At 40.4% G+C, this 22,126-nt stretch overlaps 1 protein-coding gene across 1 annotated transcript; it reads left to right on the top strand.

Moving 5' to 3' along the window:
* Positions 1 to 1,299: 1,299 nt before the first annotated feature.
* LOC140942041 (uncharacterized) lies at positions 1,300 to 22,126 on the top strand. The gene is made up of 22 exons (XM_073391031.1): positions 1,300 to 1,427; positions 1,715 to 1,806; positions 2,256 to 2,395; positions 2,505 to 2,621; positions 3,521 to 4,140; positions 5,845 to 5,906; positions 7,624 to 7,650; positions 7,980 to 8,053; positions 8,781 to 9,046; positions 9,702 to 10,687; positions 12,053 to 12,176; positions 12,874 to 13,059; positions 13,416 to 13,535; positions 14,918 to 15,037; positions 16,298 to 16,410; positions 16,750 to 17,038; positions 17,535 to 17,610; positions 18,637 to 18,684; positions 19,131 to 19,188; positions 19,762 to 19,795; positions 20,807 to 20,886; positions 21,666 to 22,126. Exons 1-22 carry the CDS (start codon positions 1,300 to 1,302, stop codon positions 21,776 to 21,778), a joined length of 3,873 nt encoding a protein of 1,290 aa, XP_073247132.1. The 3' UTR covers positions 21,779 to 22,126.

The following is a 22,126-nucleotide window of genomic DNA, read 5'->3' on the forward strand; positions in this document are numbered from 1 at the left end:
TTCCTATGAAAGTAGCCAGGGGACATGCTCATAGTAGCCGGGGGAAATCCCTGGCGCACAGCCTTTAGTGACAGCCCTGGCTATGCTCAGACCACGAGGAGGATAATTGTTTCATCATTTACCTCGGACAAACAAAAAATAAAAATGTGGTCGAACTCAATCAAGGAGGTATTACGCGATTTAAATGATAATTCTTGTCCTGACGCAGGATTTGCAAGTAAACTGTTTATGCATGGTTCAATTTGACCTATTTCCATCCCCGCTCCAGGCAACCTCCGGAACAAGTCAAGCCCTTCGGGCCCGGGGGTGGGGAATTGTTTGAAGCGGTCCTGTCCCGGGAGTAATGGGGTGGGGCAAAAATATCTTCTCTTTGATTTTGCGAAGGAAGTGCCATTTTTCGCCGCTCGAAAAGTGCCATTTTTCCCTCGCGGCTTCGCCGCAACAAAGTACACCGGGCACAAGCATCCCGGCAGTTATGCAGGCTAATAAAGTCTGCATTTGAAGATGCGTTTTCAAATTTCAAGCGAATGTGCGTATGATGCCTACTCGAATGGTTTTATTTTGCAAAAGAAAGAATTAAAATAAATATTTCTTTGATCAGCCTAGCTTTAATAATAAGACAACTTAAATAGACTGTACATGAAAACGGATGCATGGCTTTTAATGTATGTAAACAGAGATGCAGTCCAGTGTTCTTTAATATGAAGTCTTCTACCAAGGAGACGCTTCAGAGTTTTTTTCTTCCTTTTTCGTTTTAATTACATTATGGCATGTATTATTCTTCTCTCATAATTTTTAGAAAACGTTTATAAGAGTGAAGAAAACTTCTCGTTTTCCTATTCTACGGAAATCAATATTGCTCTTAAAAAGATGGGGGCAGGGGTGGGGAATGGTCTCTTTCTGCGTGCCCGGCGGTGGGGAATAGACCACCAAGAAAGAAAAAACTTGCAAATCCCCGGGGGTATTCCCGGGGGGATGGTTACAGGTCAAATTGAACCATGTATTACTGCCAAGTTTTTACTCCAAAATTTTCATTTCGTTGACTCAACAATTCACATGCGCTCAAGGTCGACTTTATTCATCTGCAAAGTGATAGGTTTTGGTATCAACGTTGCTTGAACATGGTGTCTGACCTCAGTTCTGATTTCGTCAGATGTGGACCAATCTTATTGATCCGTAGTATGTGAACGGCAGACGTATTTCCCGTCGTCGCTTCTCTCCCTCCGAAAATTGAGAGAAGCGACGACCGGAGATACGTCTGCCGTTCGCAGGCCAAGTGATCCGTGACCAACTGTTAAAATGCCTGAAGTGCGTGCAATTCCACAATTGGTTTTGGCTTCATTGAATCCTATTCCTACTCCTATACCTATAATCAATCCTAGGGCCAATGCTTGTCATGAGAAAGAACAATGCTTTTTGATAAATTTGTGAGCGGCTTTATATCTTGCATTTATTATTTACTGCTGACAACCCGATAATTAAATGGTAAAAATGGTAAATAAAGTGATAACGTTCTATTGAATCTTCAATTTTCATTAGACACTAAGATTTAGGGGATCCTTTGTATTTCATTGGAATCAACACTAGACATGTTTCAAGTAAATTTTAGGCATTTTAACCTTATTACATTGTGATGAACATAAAGGTAGCAAACGGGAATAATAGTAATCAACATATTAATTGAACTGGAATATTTTGGCTTTATTTTTCATAGAGAGCGATTCATTGTGACATGGCTTGGAACTTCATTGTACATTATCGATCCTGTCTTAGGACGTCTGGTGGCCTGGTATAGCTTAGACACAGGTGATATAAAACTTACAGCAAATACTTTGTCTTTGTTGCTGTGAGGTATGGTCAATATGGGTATGGGTATTGAACTTGTGTTTTGGCGTAAGAATTGCTTTTCCAGACAGTCTCTAATAGTCTTTAACTGTGCTGTGTGTAAAGAACGGTCTATGCTCTAAAGATATCAGTCTCTTCACTCAGGTCTATATAATGCCCCCATTGTACGGAGAAAACTTGTCCCGCCTAGAGGGGTCACTTGCCTAATCGAACTACCCTGGCTCAAGCCAACTTTTCATACATGTCCATACAAAACGAGGCAAACTGTTTACATGAGAATTTTGTGACTGACGGTTGGGTCACCCTCCTGTTTTTTAGAACTAAGAGCCTGTAGGTTTTTTTTATTTTACTCTATTTTTTTAGAGTGACAAGGCCCTAATGGTTGAATTGTAACTTTTGGTTGTTTTTAGAGATACTAGACATCTGCTGTTTTGGTGCAGAGATTTATGTGTATCATGTTGATGGCTGTGTGAAATGGTTCGGGCTTCTGTCTGTCAAGGAATGTGTGTCAAAACTATATGAAATGGGAGAAATCAAACAGTGTCTAGAGGTGAGAATTTTGATTGATATCATTTTCAATTTCTTACAATCGCTTACGTCCAAGCGAGATAGACACTGAAATTAATTTTACTTTCTATTCTCTACTCTTACTACTACAGGTGCTACTTGACTGTAGACATTACATAATTCCTGGCTCGGCAAGAGATATGGTTCCAATTTCTATGGTTACCAACCTCAGGGAGAGCTTTGTCGAGGAAAATAGCGAGGAAGACCAGGTTTGAATAAAGATTGTGGTTGGTATAGACCAAATAATCTTTTTTTTCTTCCCCAAGCATCGTAACCAAGTATCAATTTTAATATATCGAAATTGGTCTATTCAGCTATTTTACGTGTTGTGCTAGGCTAGCCACTGAGCTAAAAATACAAGGTGAATAATGCTGGAAAAGTAGTCTTGAGTGAGAAGAGTACCACAGAAATGAACTTTTTAAGAGATTACAACTCATTGGTCGCAATTAAAAAAGGTGTTTTGAAACTTATAGTTCGGCTGAGGTGGTCAGAATGTCGGTGTTACTTCCACATTAACTTTTTCAACCATCCAGCGTAAGAAAAGTGAGTATGTACATCAGTATTGCTCAGTAGCTTTCTGATTTGAACGGTACACTGACACGAGTGTAACCACCTCGCACAGCACAATATCACGGGAAAGAACTGCTCATTGGCTTTTCTTTGAGCTGCATGCTACAGTTTAGGATTTTATCCACGGACTCAAAAGTTTGAACCACCTTGCTCAGCATAAGAAACAGTACCACAGGAAAGTACTGCTCACTGAAGCTGTCATTTGAATGGTCACACTTCAGGATTTCAGCAACTGACTCAAGTTAGACCATCTTGTACATTAAAGTAAATAGTACCACAGGAACGTAGTGCTCAGTAGGTTTCACTGATTTGAATGACCATAGTTAAGGATTTCACCCACAGTCTCAAAAGTTTGAACCACCTTGTACGGCATAATAAATAGTACCACAGGAAAGTACTGCTCAGTAGCTTTCATTTGAATGGTCACACTTTAGGGTTTCATCCACGGACTCAAAAGTTTGAACCACCTTGCACAGAGTAATAAAAACTATTACTACAGTAAACTAAGAATCTAATGATTACTTTCATTCGCTTACAGGATGTTATTTATGAACTGCAAGAACTGGAGCGAGAAATGGAACCGCCAACAGAAGTGAGTGATAATCCACCAACTTACCTTGGCAACCTAGGTTTGATTGACAGCCCTGACACCCTAAGTACCTGCAGCGATGCTGTGAGTGATGATATAGATGTGTTATCCGCTGGCTCAAGAGAATTAGATGAAAGAAGTGATGATGGAGTAATGGGTAAAGCTGGTCTTCATAACAAACTAAAGAAAAAGTGGAGCGCTGATCTTTCTCTTGAGGGTATGCTACTATCTGCAGCAGCAGCAGCTAAGAGGTTTACAGCCGAGCGACAGCTGGGAATCAACAAGCTAAAAAGAACACAATCCCCCGATACTTCCGCGACTGGAGATTTAGTTGCTGAGCCAAGCATAGAACGGAACCAAGAGGCTGGGAGTCCACAGAGAAAGCTTAGCTTTGAGTCTGAGGCATCTCAGGTTGCTGAAGGCATGAATGGTAAAGAAACGGTAGCTGAAGAGGAAAGTCCGCGTCTGCAGAAAAAAATGCCCGAGCAAAGTCCATGCCACTCTGACGACAGTGAATCGCGACAGTCCGGAAACGAAGGTGGAGTTGTTGAAGAAGAGTCCTTTGGAAAGTTAGTACAGTAGAAAAAAAAACTATCATTTTGTAACTTACCGGTAAACGAACAGTCGAAAACGAAAGTTTTCACGCCAATTGCAATCTTTTGTCAAACGATACTTTCGCATGAATTGAATTCCAAAAGTAATGGTCCAGTTTTGTTATTTAAGACTATAATATTTTAGGCATTGAAACTGTTTCCTGTCGTCTGTCGCTACGGATGGCAAGGATGGACATGGAATGAAACTTGTAAAGCTGGGCCAACTTTTTCAAGTTTTAATGCTATACCTGCAAAAAATCGTCAATTTGTTTGATATTCAGCACAGAATTGACCTAAAACAGCCGTATCCTCAGACACATCACTTTAAGAACAAACATACAGTATGTTAGACGTAGTTAATCGATAAACCGATAATCGATAGTAATCGATATCAATCGCCGATTTCCAAAATCGATTGATAGAAATCGATAAAGAAAAAAAGTTGACCTTGATTAATATCGATGATGATTTTTTTTATCGATTACTACGATTCCTATCGACTTTGTTAATTGATAATAATCGATAAATTATTTCTTCTGTGACTTCGATTTCTATCGATTTCCGATATCAATCGATATTAATCCGAGGATTAAATGGATTGATATCGATGATATCGATTGATTTCCGATATCGATTTTTATCGATTAACTACGCCTGGAGTATGTTCATATCGTTTACTGTTTCCTCAGGCGAAAACTGTAGTAGTATGGGCGCAAGAGAGAGCGTAACAGGCGGTTGAAAGTAATATAGATGTCTACCTTGCGCGTGCCATTCTTGCTTGCGCCCATATTATATTCCTTCGCCTATTTCCCAGGCAAAAATGTTTCTCACACGTATCAATGTTTCAACTATCAAAAATCAGTCAATCAACTAATCAATCCTTACTTCGTTGTAAGTAGTTTGCCCCGTTGCATAGATACGAACAATGTAATAAAATTATTTACGGCAGGAACTCTCCACAAACCGTTGAATAAACGAAACTTGTCTTAAGGCTAAAATAAAGGCTAGTGCGTGAAAGACTATTCGTGAAACTCAGTACAATAGTTATGAGGATTATTTCCAAGTCTTTCGAGGTTTCAGCAAGAAAAGTTACCCAGAGTCTCCACAAACCCTTTTAGGCTTAACGGAGGGGCCCCTATTATTTATAATTGTTAATTATTATTCAGTCAAAATATTTCCCCAATTCTGATTGGCTAAAAGCACACGCATAATTCACCATAACCAGTTACTGATGACCAAATTTGGAAGAATTTCGTGTTTAACGAGGAAATGACGTCAAAAATACAGCCCGCTACAGTTGTTTTGGTTGTGGAAAAAAAAAATGGCGGACATTTCACTCGTTTCAAGAGTAAGAACTACCGCTGGAGGGCGACACTTGCTATTTGGAGAATATTTGCGGAGCTGGAAAAACCTAAACGTACACTATCGGCTTTCGTAGGATATGAAGAATTAAGCAGATCTCGGAGGGTGTTGGCCTCGGTGGATGACACCCTTCTCGATTTGCTTCATTCTTCATATCCTACTCAGCCTCATTCATTGATTGCTGAATAACTCATGTAGTGAAAAGGGACTTCGTATTATTACGGTTGTCAATTTTTTTTTAATCATATGTTCTTAACTTGCACTATAATTTGAACTGGCTGATCTTTCTTAATGTACGTTTTTTTAATTTGTTTTTAGAAAGGAGAAGTTGACTGCAAAAGACAAAAGAAAAAAGAAAAAGTCGAGAGTTGTAACCGTCGGTAAGTAACTGGTGTCAGTAACTTTGTTTTGTTTGTTTGTTTGTTTGTTTGTTTTTTTGGGAGGGGGGAGGCGGTGGTTTGTTTTTCTCTTCTACCCTGGGTCTCAGAGATTTTTTCTCAAGTGTGGCGGGATGCTTCGGTATCGGCCGCAGGCCACAACTGCGGTCAGAGGAATCAGCGGCGAAGCTTCTAGCGCGGGCGTCTTGACCGAAACCGGAAACCACGCATTTAACGTCTCTTGTACCCGGAGTAGGTTTGTTGTTTAACCTTATACCCAGCTCTCCAGCTGTAAATGCGACTCCCTAACTTGTTGCCGCTGTTTACTACTAGGATAGAAAAGTCATTTCACTTTTGTAAACGCATTCTTTCGTTTTCCGCTCCCGTTCACAAGTGAGTGATACAAAAGGTTCTCGTAACCTGAATTTTTTGAATGAACGATCTTCAGAGTAGATAATTGACTTTGTAAAGGGCTACTCCCTCTTCCACAGAGGCTCCCGCCAGGTAATCCAGTAAGATAGAATACAGTCGAACCTCTCTACAACAGCCATCTTGGGGACAGAAGAAAGTGGCCGTTATGGGGAGGAAGGGGTGTAACATGACAATTTTTTTAGGGAGTACAACATGTTTACTGTGCTGAGTTCATGCTTACTGTATCCTATAATAACAATCCAATCATATAAAAAAATATATAGAGATAAAAATACACGATAAAACTTGAATAGTGTTTTGAATCAAAATGTTAATGTGACGTATTATATCAAGTACGAGACGCAGCGCTTCATCACCAGATGAAACACTGAGAAGAGAGTTAAAAATACGACGCGCAGCGGAGTGTTTCTTACGAACTTCGAGGCGTTTCATCTGGCGATGAATCACTTTGTCAAATGCTTGATATTACTTCTCAAACAAAGTGATTTTAGAAGTGGAAATTAAGGATGCAAAAATGAACAGTTTTTCGTCTGATTTCCAAATTCTCATTAAACATTAATTTCCTTCGTATTTTCTTTATGAAAAAAAGAAGCAAGGTTCGCAACATTCGCAAGAAGTATCGTAGACAAATTATGCTTACTACAACAATATAAATGGAACACAATCAAAACAGTGTTGCTGCGATTAATCATCGATGTGCCATACGTATCAATTTCAGGACAATTCTTGACTTTTTTGTCAGTCACTGAAAAAACTGGCCGTGGTCGAGAGGCTATAGGGAGCTTAACCAACGACGACGGTGACGTCAACGAGAGCTGAAATGTAGCCGTTGTATCATCTAATTCGAACAGAAATCTGTTTTTAGGTTTTGATGTGGAAGGGTGCGTAGGATGCCCGCTTAATTGAGGTTCGACCGTAAATTATTTCAGATCGTCGTGAAAATTGTCGGAAGTTATAGCCAATATTAGATATCTTAAGACTGGATTACGAATTCGAGATTGAGTGGGGACACGATTGTTTAAACTAAATATTCTTGTGCCTTATACATATTAGTAAGCAACAGTAAAGAGTCATAGTTCGAGGGATGCAACCATGGCCATGGTCGAACTTATTCTCGATTTCGTTCTGGTCGTCAATTATAAAGGTCGCTACCATACAAGTACAACTTACAGTAGTCTTTTCTCACAAATGCAGTCAAAGGGGGCGAGGGGCAAGAGAGGGAGAAATCATCTCATGGCCGCGAAAAGCTTTAAAAGTTAATTGTTGTTTTGCTGTTTTTGATTTTTAGATATTGACTCACCTCAGCTGAAGCAAGGTAAATTTTGCTTGAGATGCATTGGCCTCGTTGAGGCTACACGTAGTTATCTTTTGTTGCTCTTATTCTTTGGGCACTTTGGTACAGGTATCGATCTGTTAATTACACAGCAGTAACTGTCACAACCCCGAGATGCGAACATATGTATATATTTTTTTTTCACGAAAGGTTATAAGTCCAACTAAGCCATCATCACTAATTGCCATCATCACTGCTTACATCATGATCGTCATCATTATGATCATCATCATCGTCATTAACGACAACAAGATCATCCTTATTGACATCACCATTCTCCGTATTTACTTACCTTTGTTTGTTAATTTCAGAGTTATTTTTGGATACTTCAGCTACAAGAAGCCCTTCTTTTCTTCGAACACACTCTTCAACGGGAGAAGTGGAGGTGATAAAGCTTCTTTCTTTCGTGGGATGAAATTATGCCTAGATAGACAACAGTTTTAAGCAGGTTTCGCCGCAGTTACAATTGGGTGGATGGATCAGTACAACCACCTTTCATTACTTTAAGTCTAAGCTGCAGTATGATGGTGTCTAAGGATTAACAGTCACCCGTAAGCAAGTAATGATCTAGCGATTTACATGATAAGGTCACTTTGCCATGGTACTCAAGACTTGTTTGAGCGCTTTTGATTTAGACCTTCTTTTAAACATTTGGTACTGTTCAACTGTTTTCGTCTTGACGTGAGACACCTTTTTGCGATCAAGTCATAAAGTGTCACGGGTTGTTCATATTGCCAACGAGTCCTTATTCGCGGTTGAACTTGAGAAATTACTTTTTAATGAGGAAAGCACAGCTCTTTGTCAAACAAAATATATCTCCAAAGCATTATATCAATCGTTACAAACAACAAAAATGAACTTTGTAAAACTTTTATGCTAACACGTTTTCATAAACGACAATTGCAATCCGTTTTAATCCTCTTCAGGTTTCTCCTTCCATTTTTGAAATTGCTGAATGATTTATACCTTCTAATTTTTTGAGCAGTTGTTGTTATGTTTCACTCAATTTGGTGACAATTCCCTCCGTCTGAATTTTGATAAATTTCGTGACACCCCCTTTAATCGGAGGAATGTTTTCATTGTTTTTGTTTTTTTTTCGTTGACAAATCTAGACGAGCAGTAGACGTTTGTCAGAACCTGTGAGTCCTCTACAAACAGAGTTATCGCCCGCTATACCTTCCATATTATCTAAAGCCAAGGGACTGCTTATAAAGAAACTCAAACCATCATCTGAAGATCAGTCACCTTCGCCTTCCTCATCACTGTCTCCCATTACACCATCTGACGAGAATGCTGTGCTTTATACAGAGGAAGAGGTGGAGGAAATTAAGCTTCCGAAAGAAGTTGCGGAACTGATTGAGTGTTCCTCTAAGGCACGGTAAGTCATTGCAGTTAGCTCTGGAAAAACGGTGACAGCGATTTAAGAATGTTAAGACCTCTGTAAGGTGGAAACTGGTAGTGCAGTGAATCAGCTCTGTAGAGCAGACACATCTGAAGTGCAGACATACCAGGCCAAAGTTTGGATAACTCTTTCCATCGGATAAATCGCTAGGAAGTGGATTAGTGTTAGGGAAACCAGTGGGAAAACTAATTACGCTGTCCAGTGGATAGAGATTTATCAGGGGAAGACACCACTGTAGGACAGTCTCCTCTTGAGGGCACACACCTCTTTTAGACAGTCAACTCTGTAGGACAGTCACCTCCTCTGTGACACAGACATCACTGGAAGGTAGACATTGTGGTAGGGCAGTCATCTCTGTAGGGCAGACGCCCCTCTAGAGCATACAACCCTGTAATGTAGACACTTCTGAAAAGCAGTCACTAGTGGCTGTGACGTAACATTAGGTAAAGTGGACGCTTACATACGGGGACATATAGTTGTAGTCCCGAGGGGGTTGTAATTGAGATGGAAGTTCACGGTATTTATTTATAAACGACTTGAATGTTTCTCCTTTAACGTGTCATGGAAGTGCGAAATAAAACCAAACAAAATGCAAACTGATGTACTTACATCAGCGGCCTTTCCTTTTCAGGTGTGACGTGAAAAACCCAGTTGTCCTCTTTAGTATCACCAGTCTATGCCGCGTCTTAGGGGAATGGATCCCAAAACTTCATGAGGCCATGAAAAGCTGTTTAGAGATGACGGACAGAGATGACAGTGGAAGTAACGACAATGGCTTGAAACGTTTCCTAAGTGCAACTGCTTTTGAGGATGTGTCATATCTAGCACAAATGTGTTTTGATTGTGGTGTTTATGGAAGCGAAGGTTTGCGGTCTTTTGAGGATGATGTCAGAAGCAAAGGAACTACCACCAAGACACCGTTATGTGATTTCCCTTTGGAACAAGATAAATCGGAAACTAATGATGTGGTTATTTTATTTTCCGATGATACTAATAAACCGGAATCTAATAGAGAATCAGATCAATTAGCTTCAGAAAGTATCCCAACTTCGCATGGTGATGTGAGGGCAACAACATCAAGTGAGGGTCATTTGCCCTCAGCTGGGACCAACCCATCTTCACTGAGCACGGGCGAATTTTCGCCTCCATCCATACGTATAAGTGTTGTCAGGGATGAAAACTTCGATGCAGAGACGGTAGACGAAGAGTCTGGTGAGAATACTTTAGATACATTGGGTGAAAGTGCGAACCGTCAAACTGACAAACCATTAAACAGAATGCTTGGTGATTTGAATAATTCACCGCAAAGCTCTGCTGATGAAACTGTTTCCTCGCCTACAGAAATGTCGAAAAATGCCATACTATCACAGGATAGTTCAAGTGGTTTGCAGTCATTGCAAAGTTGTGAGCGAATTTGCGTGCAGTGTGAAAATGGAACTACATTTTTCGAGAACAACGGAGAGCAGGTTTACGATACAAATTTCAATGATGAAACTCGCTCCAGATTCTTGTCCTACCATTTCTGGCTGATGGACGTCAGACGGCTTAGGCGCGCACTCCTCATGAGTAAGGGCGAAAGAAAGAAAACGTGGAGCACCTTTATGGATTGTCTGTCAGGTGAGTGATGAGTACAACGCTATTGTACTGGCAAAGCAAACTCTCAAACTTCCATGCTAATATCATCCGGTCCCCCAAGAGAAGGTAGTGAATAGAATTAACATATCGATCGTCTGTGATTCCCTTACTTAACAAGTAAAGTCAAACCTAGCGGTCAACCTGTATATTACGGTAACCGGACATCTTCCCTAAATTTTCAGTTGCCTTACATTTTCTACAAAGTTGACCTGTTTCCATTTCCCATGGGTGACCGTTGTAGACAGGCTTGACTGTAGTGAAGAAAACTTACGCTTTATTTCGAAAAATCTTTTATCCTCTAGCAGCTTATTTTCTACTTTTACGTCAGTTCAGTGAGTATTGTGAAAGCAGTATTACGTGAAGTGAATTAAACCATTTTCCGATGAACTGTTTACCCATTGCAATAAGTTTCCCCTCTTTTCATTTCTTCGTTCGTTAAAAAAGACAGACGGAAATTTGGCTGCCATGAGTCGAATTTTCCCCTCTTTGGCAGACAGGACCTGCAGCAAAAAGGCCACTAGATTAGGATTCAAATTTTCCGACGTTTGACGCAAAAAAACGCTTCACGTTAAGTGTCTAACGTGATTCATTCTCTAAGTGGGTTGAGTATGATCGTCCGGGTGAACGACGTCCTAAATAGGACTGTTGTTGTTGACAGTGACTGACGTTGCGACAACCTGTGTTGTAGTCATCTTCAGAGTCAAAGTGAGTTGTATCACGTCTGTTCATAGTATTAAACTCTGGTTATTGACCTGAGTGGTCAATTAAGTTAATTAGTCAATTATGTTATTGGTCGTTTGTCAGTTAAGCCGTGATGTTGTTGGCTATGGAGACTCGTAATATCATTGGTGCGTTTCGATCCGTCTATTGTCACAGTGAACAGTCGTTTATTGTTAGTCAAATTGTCGGTTGACCAGTCATTTTCCGTAGTTTAGTTTGAGTCGGTCAATAAGTCGTTTGTACGGTGCCGGTAACTGTTGACTATGATTCAGTGGCGTAGTAAACCAGCTTTCTCAAGTGGTCGTTTCTAAAGTGAGTCGTCAAATCGACTGGGACTCTGCGACATGTATTTCGTATTCTACAGACTTCTATCAACGACACACTTTAGAAAGCTCACTTACTAATGTAGAACAAATGCCGGACGATCATACTCACCCTACTTATGAAATGTCTCGTGAGTTTAAACCTTTCACAGTTTCTTAATTATTCTATGATATTGATATTGTTGGAGTCCTTAGGTGCTACTCAAATGAGAGGTCATTAGCTGCTGATTATTCTACCGCTTTGAAATCCTATTTCAGTATACCGTATTTCACTATTTCAGGCCGTTATTCTCTGCCCTTTTAGGTCTTGTATCCCCCCATGACGTTATCGCCAAATACATCAAAGAAGGGGACGCTCGTCGAGCTCTTCACGAACTGCATGATGGGATGGATAAGTACTGTGACGTGTTGCTCTTTCATCTTACTTGGTAAGTTGAACCACTCCTACAGACCTCGGTATAAGATCGTCTTAAATATATTCTTTCTTTTAAAACCAAGTCGGCATTTCCAAAATGCGAACACCTGGTAAGTCGTTCTCTTGGCCCCAAAGATATATGTTTTCATGCAATCCCTACCTCTATAATATGCACGCCTGGAATATGAACGATAAAACGACTATGCTGTAACAATCTTGTCGACAAAATCCTATCTTGTGTTATCATTAAAGTAAAACCTCTTTCGCAGAACTATAAGTACGTATTTATTTCTCAGGATTTTCAAAAAAAATTCGTATTTTGAAGGAATTTTTTCCTTGAAAGATTGAAAGAGAAGCAGGCTGTACTGTAATAGAAAAAGTAACTTGTGAACAATAATTACCTACTGTGGAGGTCAAAAGAGTGTTGGGACCTTTCTAGTAGTATTAGTAAAACTGGCGACCTCTCCCCTCCCACCCCAAACAATGTTGAAGTTTGAGCAAAATGAGTGGATTGCAACATTGGTGGAAGGAGTAGGGGATGAAGGATGGACCCAAAGCCGATCAATAAAATTAGCAATAGGAGTAGTCTTATGTTACAATTATTTGGAAGGGAGCAAGGCCTGTATGATTTTTAAACTATCTTATCTTTCATCCATTCTTGTCCGTTGTTTCTTTTTAATTACTCCCTGTCTCCTGCTTTTAATTTACAGCTTGTATGAAAACGACAGTCGCGAGACAATGTTGACTTGCGCTAGAATGTTCCCTGATGTGCAGCCGTGGGAAGTTATGGAGATTTGTCGGCACTGCAAGTTACATAGCCTAGAATCCACTTCAGCTGATTTTGTGTTTTATGTTGAACAACTAATGAGGTGGAGAACGGAAGTTGGAAATACTAGGTTAGTCATGTTTGATATACAACATAATAAACAGTTCGACCAGAATGAATTACCCAGTAGCTTTCATTTAAATAGTCAAGCTTTACGATAATTAGAACCACCTCGTTCAATGCAATAAACAGTACCGCAGGAAAGTACTACGTAGCTTTTATTTGAATGATCGCACTTTAGGATTTCATCCACAGCATAGTCGGATTTCATTTGTGTTAGGGAACTCAAATGGTTTTTATCTTACATATAAACAGCGATAGCTTTCCGTATCCATAGAGGAAAATGGTAAAAACCAACGTCACACACCTCAACTAGGTACATGCAGTAAATGATAATTTTTCTTGTTATACTTTTTTGCTTTGTAGACAGCAGACTGTTAGGAAGCTTTGTGAAGATATGAGAGTCACAAATTGGTGGTTTCACTGCTCCTTGATTGCAGATTCTACAAAAGAAGCCTTGCACTGTCAGCAGTGTGGAAAACCAAGGTCAAAAAACTTATCCTAACTTATCCTAACTTATCCTTCAGTTAAATAGTTGTTGTTGTAAAGAGCAATTTTACAAATTAATTGAAAGTTATTTTATACACGAAAATCCCATCGCCCTGACTAGAGTTGCTGTCGAGCTAAATGTAGCCTGTTCCAGGCTCCGAGATGAGGCTGTCCGATATAGTCGGGTCTGCGGAATTGAGAAAGCGCGAACACGAAAATAAAACGGGAGGAAACTTTTCCCTGATTACGCGCTTATATTTTCGCTTGCCTTTCATTTACGCATCATGCTTACTATCTGAGAGCCTGGAACAGGCTAAGCTAAATAATGCGTAGTACGCTAATGGTCGAAAACGTGTTATCAAGAATTAACACTTTCAAAATATTTCTTATCTTGAAAAGATGTTTTCTGCGATGCCTCACTCAATTTTGGTTATTTTAGGTGGAAGAGACACAATTTTGCCTCCGAAATTTCTTTGTAATCAAATGCCCACAGATATAAACAAGACTGGATAAAAATTTGTCAGCGAAAGGACGTAGAAAATAAAACAAGGTGTTAAATTTAGGATTTCAAGAAATAAATAAATTACAGTTTCGAATTGCGAATTTAAATTGTAGTTTTCCAAAGTTTATAGATGACGCCGGTCTCGTTCATTTCAAGATCATAACGCTATTATTAGTTTTTGTTGTCTTTTAGTCTCCCTTTGTGTTTCAGTTTTTTGTGAATAATTTGATGCTCCAAAGTGGATTCATTTCCCGTATTTGCTCCTTTGTTTGAGAAGAGCTACTGGCTAAAGTTGCCAGTCAGCCTCGTACCCAGGCCAGTTCGCCCTATCCGACAAGTATGACGGGTGACATCACACCTGAAATCGTCGGGGACGACTAGGAACGAGGCTGGTTGCCAGCAGGACGGCGACGGCGAAGAAAACGTGACTTAGAAAAGTGGCGCAGAAAATGTGACTTAAAATTGACTCACTCAGTTTGTCAAATGTAGACGGACTCTCCTGGAGTTGAATTCCTAAGAAAATTTAACAGAGAGAGAGAAATTCGTTCTCCCTAGTTTACGTACTCGAAAAAAAAATGGGAAAAAAGGCAGTTTCGCATCGTAGTCGTGCAGTCACGGCAAAGAAATGCACCAAAAAGGTGCTGCGTGTGCAAAGTTTTTCAACGTTCTTGCTGTCGAAGCCGTCTTGACACCTAAAACTCCCTTGTTCGTACTCCAGGTGAATGGTGGTGATACAAGTTCACCTCAGCACCCCTTGACATACTTGGTTGAAAGAGACAATGTGAAATTAACCCAATAAAACGAGGGTATGGCGAGGACTGGTACCCAGACGGAGGGATCTGAAGTAATACTGTCTTTTGTCTTTTTGTGCATGTAGACCTGGCTCACACACGATCACGTGGCAAAATGAGGACCATTTGCAGCAACTTATTGATTTTCTTTGTCAGAAAGATTCGTCAGAGCTCAAGGTTTTCATGGATTTGTGCTGGAACCACGGGTAAGTAAAAACAAATCCAATTTCACGACTCAATTCGTATAGCATACGCTTAGCTGCTCGTTTTCAGGCCATTTCTGCTCTTAGTGCCCTTGGCCAAGCTTTATGCAAGCTAGTAGGCAAAATTCTTCAGAATGCTTGGAAATGTTGATGGTTTACACGCTTGCTTTTGAGCACTTTAAAAACTTCAATGCTTTAGATACACCTGGGACATGAAAGAGAAATTCGTATATTTTAACTGCGGAAGTAAAGATTGAAGGTTCAAAAGAAGGAAAAAAAGCTCAGTCATATAAACAACTTCTGCGCCTGGAAGAATCACACTTGTGGTGGCGACTTTGATAAAGAGAAGCCGGCAATACTTAAAAGTTAGAAAGAAAAACTGATAAACTAGTGGCCATTGTATCCAGGTCTTACTTCAAACAGTAAGAGCTATTTCCAAGGAGAAAATTAATCTAATTGGCGAAGATCCTTTTTATTATTTTTTTTTTCTTCTACACTTATGTCAAGAAGGCATATAACACTCGCTAGAAAATAGCTATTTTAAATGGCTTACCTACAAGGTAGCCTGCTCCGCAGACGAAACTAAAAGTCCATCTGCAAGAGACAGCGCCCAAATCCTTGTTTCGTTGTTTTGGGGGCCCTGCTGTGTACCAAGATTTGAGAACGCGCCACGACCGGCCCGTTAAAAAAGTTACTGTTCGATTGGCCAATCAGGTTGAAGGGAAATTCCATTCCATTGAACTTCCGGTAATTTGTTGTCTTTTGTGGGCCCAGAACGAGGACCTTTGAGCAATTTCCCAGACGTTAATATCCGTAGCTTGAAGAAACAGCCGACATTTCGCGACGTTACCACTGCTAACCCCGCGAAATGACGTCTCAGGAACGTGATCAGAAATTCCATACTGATGACTTGTCTCTACCCACATTTGGATAGTGCTTCTGATTGGTTGTGCTGCGAACGATATTTGCTTAAACCAATCAGAAGCACTACCCAGCCAGATCTGGGTGGTGACACGGCATCAATGTGGAATGTTTGCTGTCGATCCTCACACGCTATTTCGCGGGAAAACCAGGGATGGTGTCTCGAAGTGTCGCCTGTTTTGTCAGGTTATACTAAACGGGGTTAGATTACGTTTGCGAGGTAGGCTTCCTTATATACAAGGCTGTGTGGATGAAGGTCTATTGAGCCTTCTGTCCTACCGCCGTCTGAGACAGGCTTTGTTCACTTACACGACCTCCATGTGTTATTAACGGTTTCTTTAGGTACTGGTCAGGTCTAATTCGTCTTTGTGTGCGGACCGGTCTAAGACAGGAAGCACTAAAACTAGTCGTCTCGTTAAGTGACATGAAGCTGATCAAGAATCCACAGTCATGGGGTAGGTAAAGTACAATGACCTCAAATTCTTAAAGGGCAAAACATAATCAAAGATTGTAGTCTTTTTTACAAAAGCTATGCCTTCGCTCCCAAAGAATGAATGAGAAACTGGAGTATCCGGAATCTGTACATGCTTAGGTTAAATCCTTATTTTACGTTTAAACTCGCAAGCCTTATCATGGGATATGCAGTAAGCTCCAGCCTGCTTGCATGTAGACAATCCTTCCTACTTTTTCACATAGTTCTTGTTGTAATACATTTGTGGTGTGAAATTTTAACTGCCGTTGTTTGTAACTCGTAAAATTCATCTCTTCTATCCTTTTTCTGCTCTTTTGTCAAGGACTCCTCCCCAAGTCTTTGGATGAATGGAAATATTTGTTGGAGTTGCTTTTATCACGTGACCAGGACAACGAAGTATCATTTAGCAGCGCTCACACATGCACAACTCTGGCTGCTTCTGATTGGCTAGCAGATCTGACGTGGAGTAACGTGACCAATCTGATGCTTGAGCGGTTGGGCGCTGGGCATACTGTCAACATACTGCAGGCTCTGCCACAGGAAACCCCACTTCTCTCAACGGATTTCTACTATTCATGTTTATTAGGAGCTGTAGTCGAAAGAAGGCAAAGGTAAAAACCGCTATGTTTATAACAAGTTACACAAGAGGCAAGAAACAAAGTGTATTTCAGAAAAAATAGTTCATCGTGGAATTTGGCCAAAAAGTAAACCGCTTTCCGAACGTAATTTACGCTTATAAATATCATCTGCAGATAAGTTCTCAACTATTTATTCTAAACGAAGTACCATGATTCCAGTAATCGCCTTTGATCGGTCTTTTAGTAAAGGTATTTTGTATGATAGTTTCTAAAAGGGTAAGAAAATCCCTCACGTACTGTAAACGAAACCAGCCACTGATGTCTGCGTTAGGTACGCGGTAAAGGAATGTATAGAAAGGTGCATTGTTTGAAGTGTGATCTTTGCCAAGCTGTTATCTGGAAAGAAACGCGATGGAACACTTCAATCTAACTGCCGAATTAGGAGTTGCGTGACAGCACACGCCTTTTTTGGATGAGATGGAGTTTGGCCAGTTTATTGACTTCTCTTTGTTATACATTATATTTACAGGACTCTGATTCATGAGCTGCTTAAAAAGCTCGACTCATATTTGTGGTCACAACGAAGCGGTGCCTTGGCTCCAAAGGTATGAGAAAGACATTTGCTTAAAGCAACTTGATCTTCCAGTAATACTGAGTAGTTATTCAGAAATGGTTATCGCTCAGTAACACTTTTACTAACAGTTATTGTAGAAACGGATCACGACGGACTCATATGAACTTATTGTTTGCAACTTTATTTGTGAACGTCGAAAACCCACAAATCTTGCCTCAAAAAATCATACTAAATCGAAGACTTGTACATGGTCGCCCTCGTGGCTGTAGGTGGTTTTCTGATGATGAAAAATTACAGGCACAACTACCTAAGTTCTCAATAACAATCACTCTGAAACCTAAAAGGAAAGAAAAAGGAGAGGGCTAAACCATAAAGAGGCTGACTTACAGAACTGTTCGGCATCAAAGTTGCTAACAATGTCCTCGCTAACGATAACACAGAACTAGACACAGAACATAACAAGCAAAAAATGTCCAAAGTCACTTGACGGACGAAAACAAAAAAATACTCCTAAAAAACTCCTCCCCAATCTTCTCTCATCCCAAAGAACACTTAAATAGCGACTGGGTACGAGTCTGCTTCCAGGGAGAGACGTCTGTGCCGAAACGACAGAAAATCCATACTGATGACGTAAATCAATGTTTACATAATTAGTCTATAGTCATAGGGCTACAAATCCAAATTTGCTCGAGTTTATGTTTCTCCCGCTCTATTATCGTATTAAAAGTTATGATTTCTTTTGCGAACAAGGGAGAACAAACCACAAGCGCTTCTTCTAGAGAAGTATACAGTCAACGAATATTAACTATTTTGTAGAAGATCCATCGCGTTCACATTTTACCTTTTATTAAAACCTTTTGCCTTTTGTCTGTTATTCGTAAACAATAGCTAAAATATTCTGTTCCGATTCTCGACAGTTATTATTTCATCAGTATAGCATTTCTGTCGTTGAGGTGCAGACTTCGAGGAGCGAGTAGTGACGGCAGTATTCATAAGCTAGTTGAAAACACTATCCACTGGTTTGGTGTATCCTACTTATACGCGCTTTTCTTTGTAGTTGAACAGTTTTCGCAAAGAGGAGGAAATATGGGGTCCCAAAAGCAAGGTAACACTGACAGTAAACGCCTATGTTAATGTTACACGGGACGATTCGCAACGACGATTTTTAGCGCAAAACAGCGTTGCAATGTTGGAACAATGTTGTAACCATTCGAAACAATGTCGCAACAATGTTGCAAAGCTGTGTTGCGCTAAAAATCGACGTTGCGAATCGTCTCGTGTAAAGCAGTGTTGCGCTAAAAATCGACGTTGCGAATCGTCTCGTGTAACATCACCTTTAGTTTGAAATGTCATCCGCTCTTCGACCAACTCCCCAACGGGCAACAAGGCGCAGAGAGTCTCTCAAGTCTCTCCCGCCTCGCCGCTCGTTGAGGGGTGTGGCGAAGATACGGGTGACATTTCAGACTACTGCAGCGTCCTTGAATTGACCTTTAAGTGGAGATTTGACCAGTGATGGTATAACATCTTCACGTTATTGTTTACCTTTAACAGGAGGATATTAAGCCTCAACTGGATTCCTTCTCACAGTTTAGAACTCTTGAGGATGGAGGTAACTTTGTTAATTTTTGTTATGGGATTTTATTGTTTCTTATTTGATTATTTTATTTGTTGACTTCCTATTTTTATTTTATTCTTATTTGACGGTTTCTCACTTTGAGGAACAAGGATTAGTAAGGTTACCGAGCGGCCTTTTTTTCGGGGATTTTCCGAGTTCGATCCCCACATGTAACCTTAAAACTGTGTTTTCACTTCTTTCCTTTCCGTGTAGCTTTTAAAAATACTCGTAGAATGGGGGCGACCTGCACCTATTCTAAACAAGGTTTTTGATTGGCTGGGAAAACAATAGGAATGGTGACATAACAATGCCCCTATCCCTGAAAACAATAGGTACTGAAGGTTATAGGGACCAATAAAATAGGAAGTTTGGATGGGTGCAGGTCAATCGTAAAATGGAGCACTGATAGAGAGACGGGGGGGGGGGGGGGGGGGTAAAAGGAGTGACCAGTCGGCCCCATGTGTGTCAGTCTAATGAGTACTGTGACGAGTTACAGACGTAACGTTGGGTTTACCCTTTTTTCTTTTCCTTTTTACTCACTAAGATGTATTTTCTTTTCTCCTTTAGCGTCGAACTGGGGGCAAAACATTCGCCTCTCAGAGTAAGTCACCTAATATTTTACCCCGTGGCTTCGTCATTCGCCGTTTCCCCTCCTCAACAGAAACCCCAGCTACACCAGCTTGATCTAACTGGAAGTCGGAGTTTGTCTGTTTAGCGTTAGTTTTCATGCCTAGCCCGAGGCGATAATTTTGCAAGAATCCATCTGTCCAGTTTCCCAAGTGGACATGCGGTATTATTGTTTTGCGTTTCAGATCAAGTCTTCTAGATAATGGCAATATATTGCTTATAATCTCCTTCTCTCCTCCTCCCTCCCGTACATGTTCCATGCGTTCAGATAGTGGAGAGTAGCGCGAAATGGAGAGTGGAGGGAAAAAACGGAAGTTGAACCTCTCTACCTGCCCAACCCCTCACTGTATTTTTCCAGCTCACTTTCCTTGTAACTGTCAACTGTTACCCTCTCTATGAAATTAAATTCTCTGAAATCTCCGCTCGACTTCTACTCGTCGTTCCTTTGCGCCCTCCCCGCTATATGAAAGCCCCGAACAGGCTACGCCTATATAATCTCAGGCAGAGGAGACTTACCGTCGAGATGTTCCCTTAGATAACAACATTGTAAACCCTGAGATGCTTGATGATGATGATGATAAACTTTATTCATGTGTCGATGTATTTAGCTGAGGCTAATTGGTGACACAACGTAAAGATAAAATAAATGATGAATAATATGATAAATAAAAGATAAGAAATAAAAAAGCTATAGTATAATCCTATATATATTACATATACATTTACAATATGCTAAAATAATCAAAACAATTCTAGGAACACGGGCACAACTTAAGAGGTACAAATTTATTTGCTTGGTGAGGTTGAGAAATATTTACGAGTACATGTACAAGTGCCATCAGTTCCTTTGGGGTTTGCGTTGTTTGCACTGGAACGTGACAGGAAGCTGTGAGGCAGTATGTGTGCAGTGGGCTTTTTTAAGCGTTATTTAGAGGTTACTAAATCCAATTCGTGGTAAAATTTGTGATGATCTTCTTTTTCGTAGCGGCGAATGTTTGGTGTGCTCACTTAAGCTGTGTGAACAAATCTCGACAAGCAATCAAGGACTGTTGATGTTTGAGTGCGGTAAGTAAGGCAAGCCATTTTGCCCTTTCTAGCGTTGCTTTTCTCACTGTTACCATCCAAATGAAAGGCACTAAGTATGACTGTCCTGTGTTACTGTTTATTACGCTGTACAAGCTCGCTCTAACTTTTCAGTCTGTGGGTGATACCCAAAAGTGAACGCCACTGAGGATGACTTTCCTCTGGTACTGTTTATTACGCTGTAGAGGCTGAGTCCAACTTAGTTTTGAGTCTGGATGAAATCATCCCTTGTGAACGTTCAGGTGATAGCTACTAACCAGTTATTTTCTGTGGTACTGTTTGTTATGTTGCACAAAGTGATACTTACTTGTTAGTCTATGGATGAAGTCATCAAGTGAAATCTTTCAAATGACAGTTACTGAGCAGTACTTTCCTGTGGTATAAACTTGCCTTACGAGTCATCAAGGCGTGATAGTATATTTTACACAGACAAACATGTATCCCTCAATCCACCCCCCCCCCCCCCCCACATTTCATTCATAAAACAGGAAAAATAGACTAAGCATAAACGTTAATGCCTTGCTTCTCTAAGTATGGCGATTCCTCAAGCTAGACGTCGGCTTGTTAGTTCGTCCTTATAATTCATTTCCTTCCAACCAGTTCGGCCATCATATTTGTGTGCCTCTAGGGGACCCTGACATGGCCTCTCCATGCTTAGCCTCCCTTCCCCCACCGCTATAAACCCGCACCAGTTGTGTTATATTGTTGTTTCAGTCATTCACACATGGCTCGAAAATTCATGTTGAAAAATTTACTTCCAGGGCATGTCTTCCACAAGCACTGCGTGCCAGAAGCGGCTTGTGTGGTCTGCTTTCATCAGAATTTAAAAAGTCTTGGATCATGTGTACGGTTCCAGGATAGTACAGTAGAGTAACTAATCAAATGATAGAGCTAAAGTAGTACCGTGGTGGCGGATTTAGGAGAGAGGCCTTACGAGGGCGCCCTTTCCCCATACCCTCGCTTCAAGGGTTGGATCTGTCACCGCACTACATCGAATGGGCAAAAAAATTGAAATGAAAAAATACCGTGCGGCACGATTTTTTGCGGGTTCTAATTTTTGCGATTTTTCCAGCGATCCGCAAACATAAGTTCCCGCAAATAAAAATTACCGCAAACATTTTTCCCGCAAAAATTTACTCCAGAGTAGATATATTCTCTAACTTTAAATTCGCTACTAAAAAATACAGCACTTAGAACTCGTGTCTGTTCAATTACAACTTGT

Source organism: Porites lutea, chromosome 6 (genome assembly GCF_958299795.1).
Source record: "Porites lutea chromosome 6, jaPorLute2.1, whole genome shotgun sequence".
Taxonomy (NCBI): Eukaryota; Metazoa; Cnidaria; class Anthozoa; order Scleractinia; family Poritidae; genus Porites; species Porites lutea.

Bases quoted from the DNA above. Each gene is read 5' to 3' on its own strand.
- LOC140942041 (XM_073391031.1), top strand. From the start codon at position 1,300: ATGCCTGAAGTGCGTGCAATTCCACAATTGGTTTTGGCTTCATTGAAT. The intron at 8,054-8,780 runs GTGATAAAGCTT...TGACAAATCTAG, and splicing joins CTTCAACGGGAGAAGTGGAG to ACGAGCAGTAGACGTTTGTC. The intron at 18,685-19,130 runs GTAACACTGACA...TACCTTTAACAG, and splicing joins TATGGGGTCCCAAAAGCAAG to GAGGATATTAAGCCTCAACT.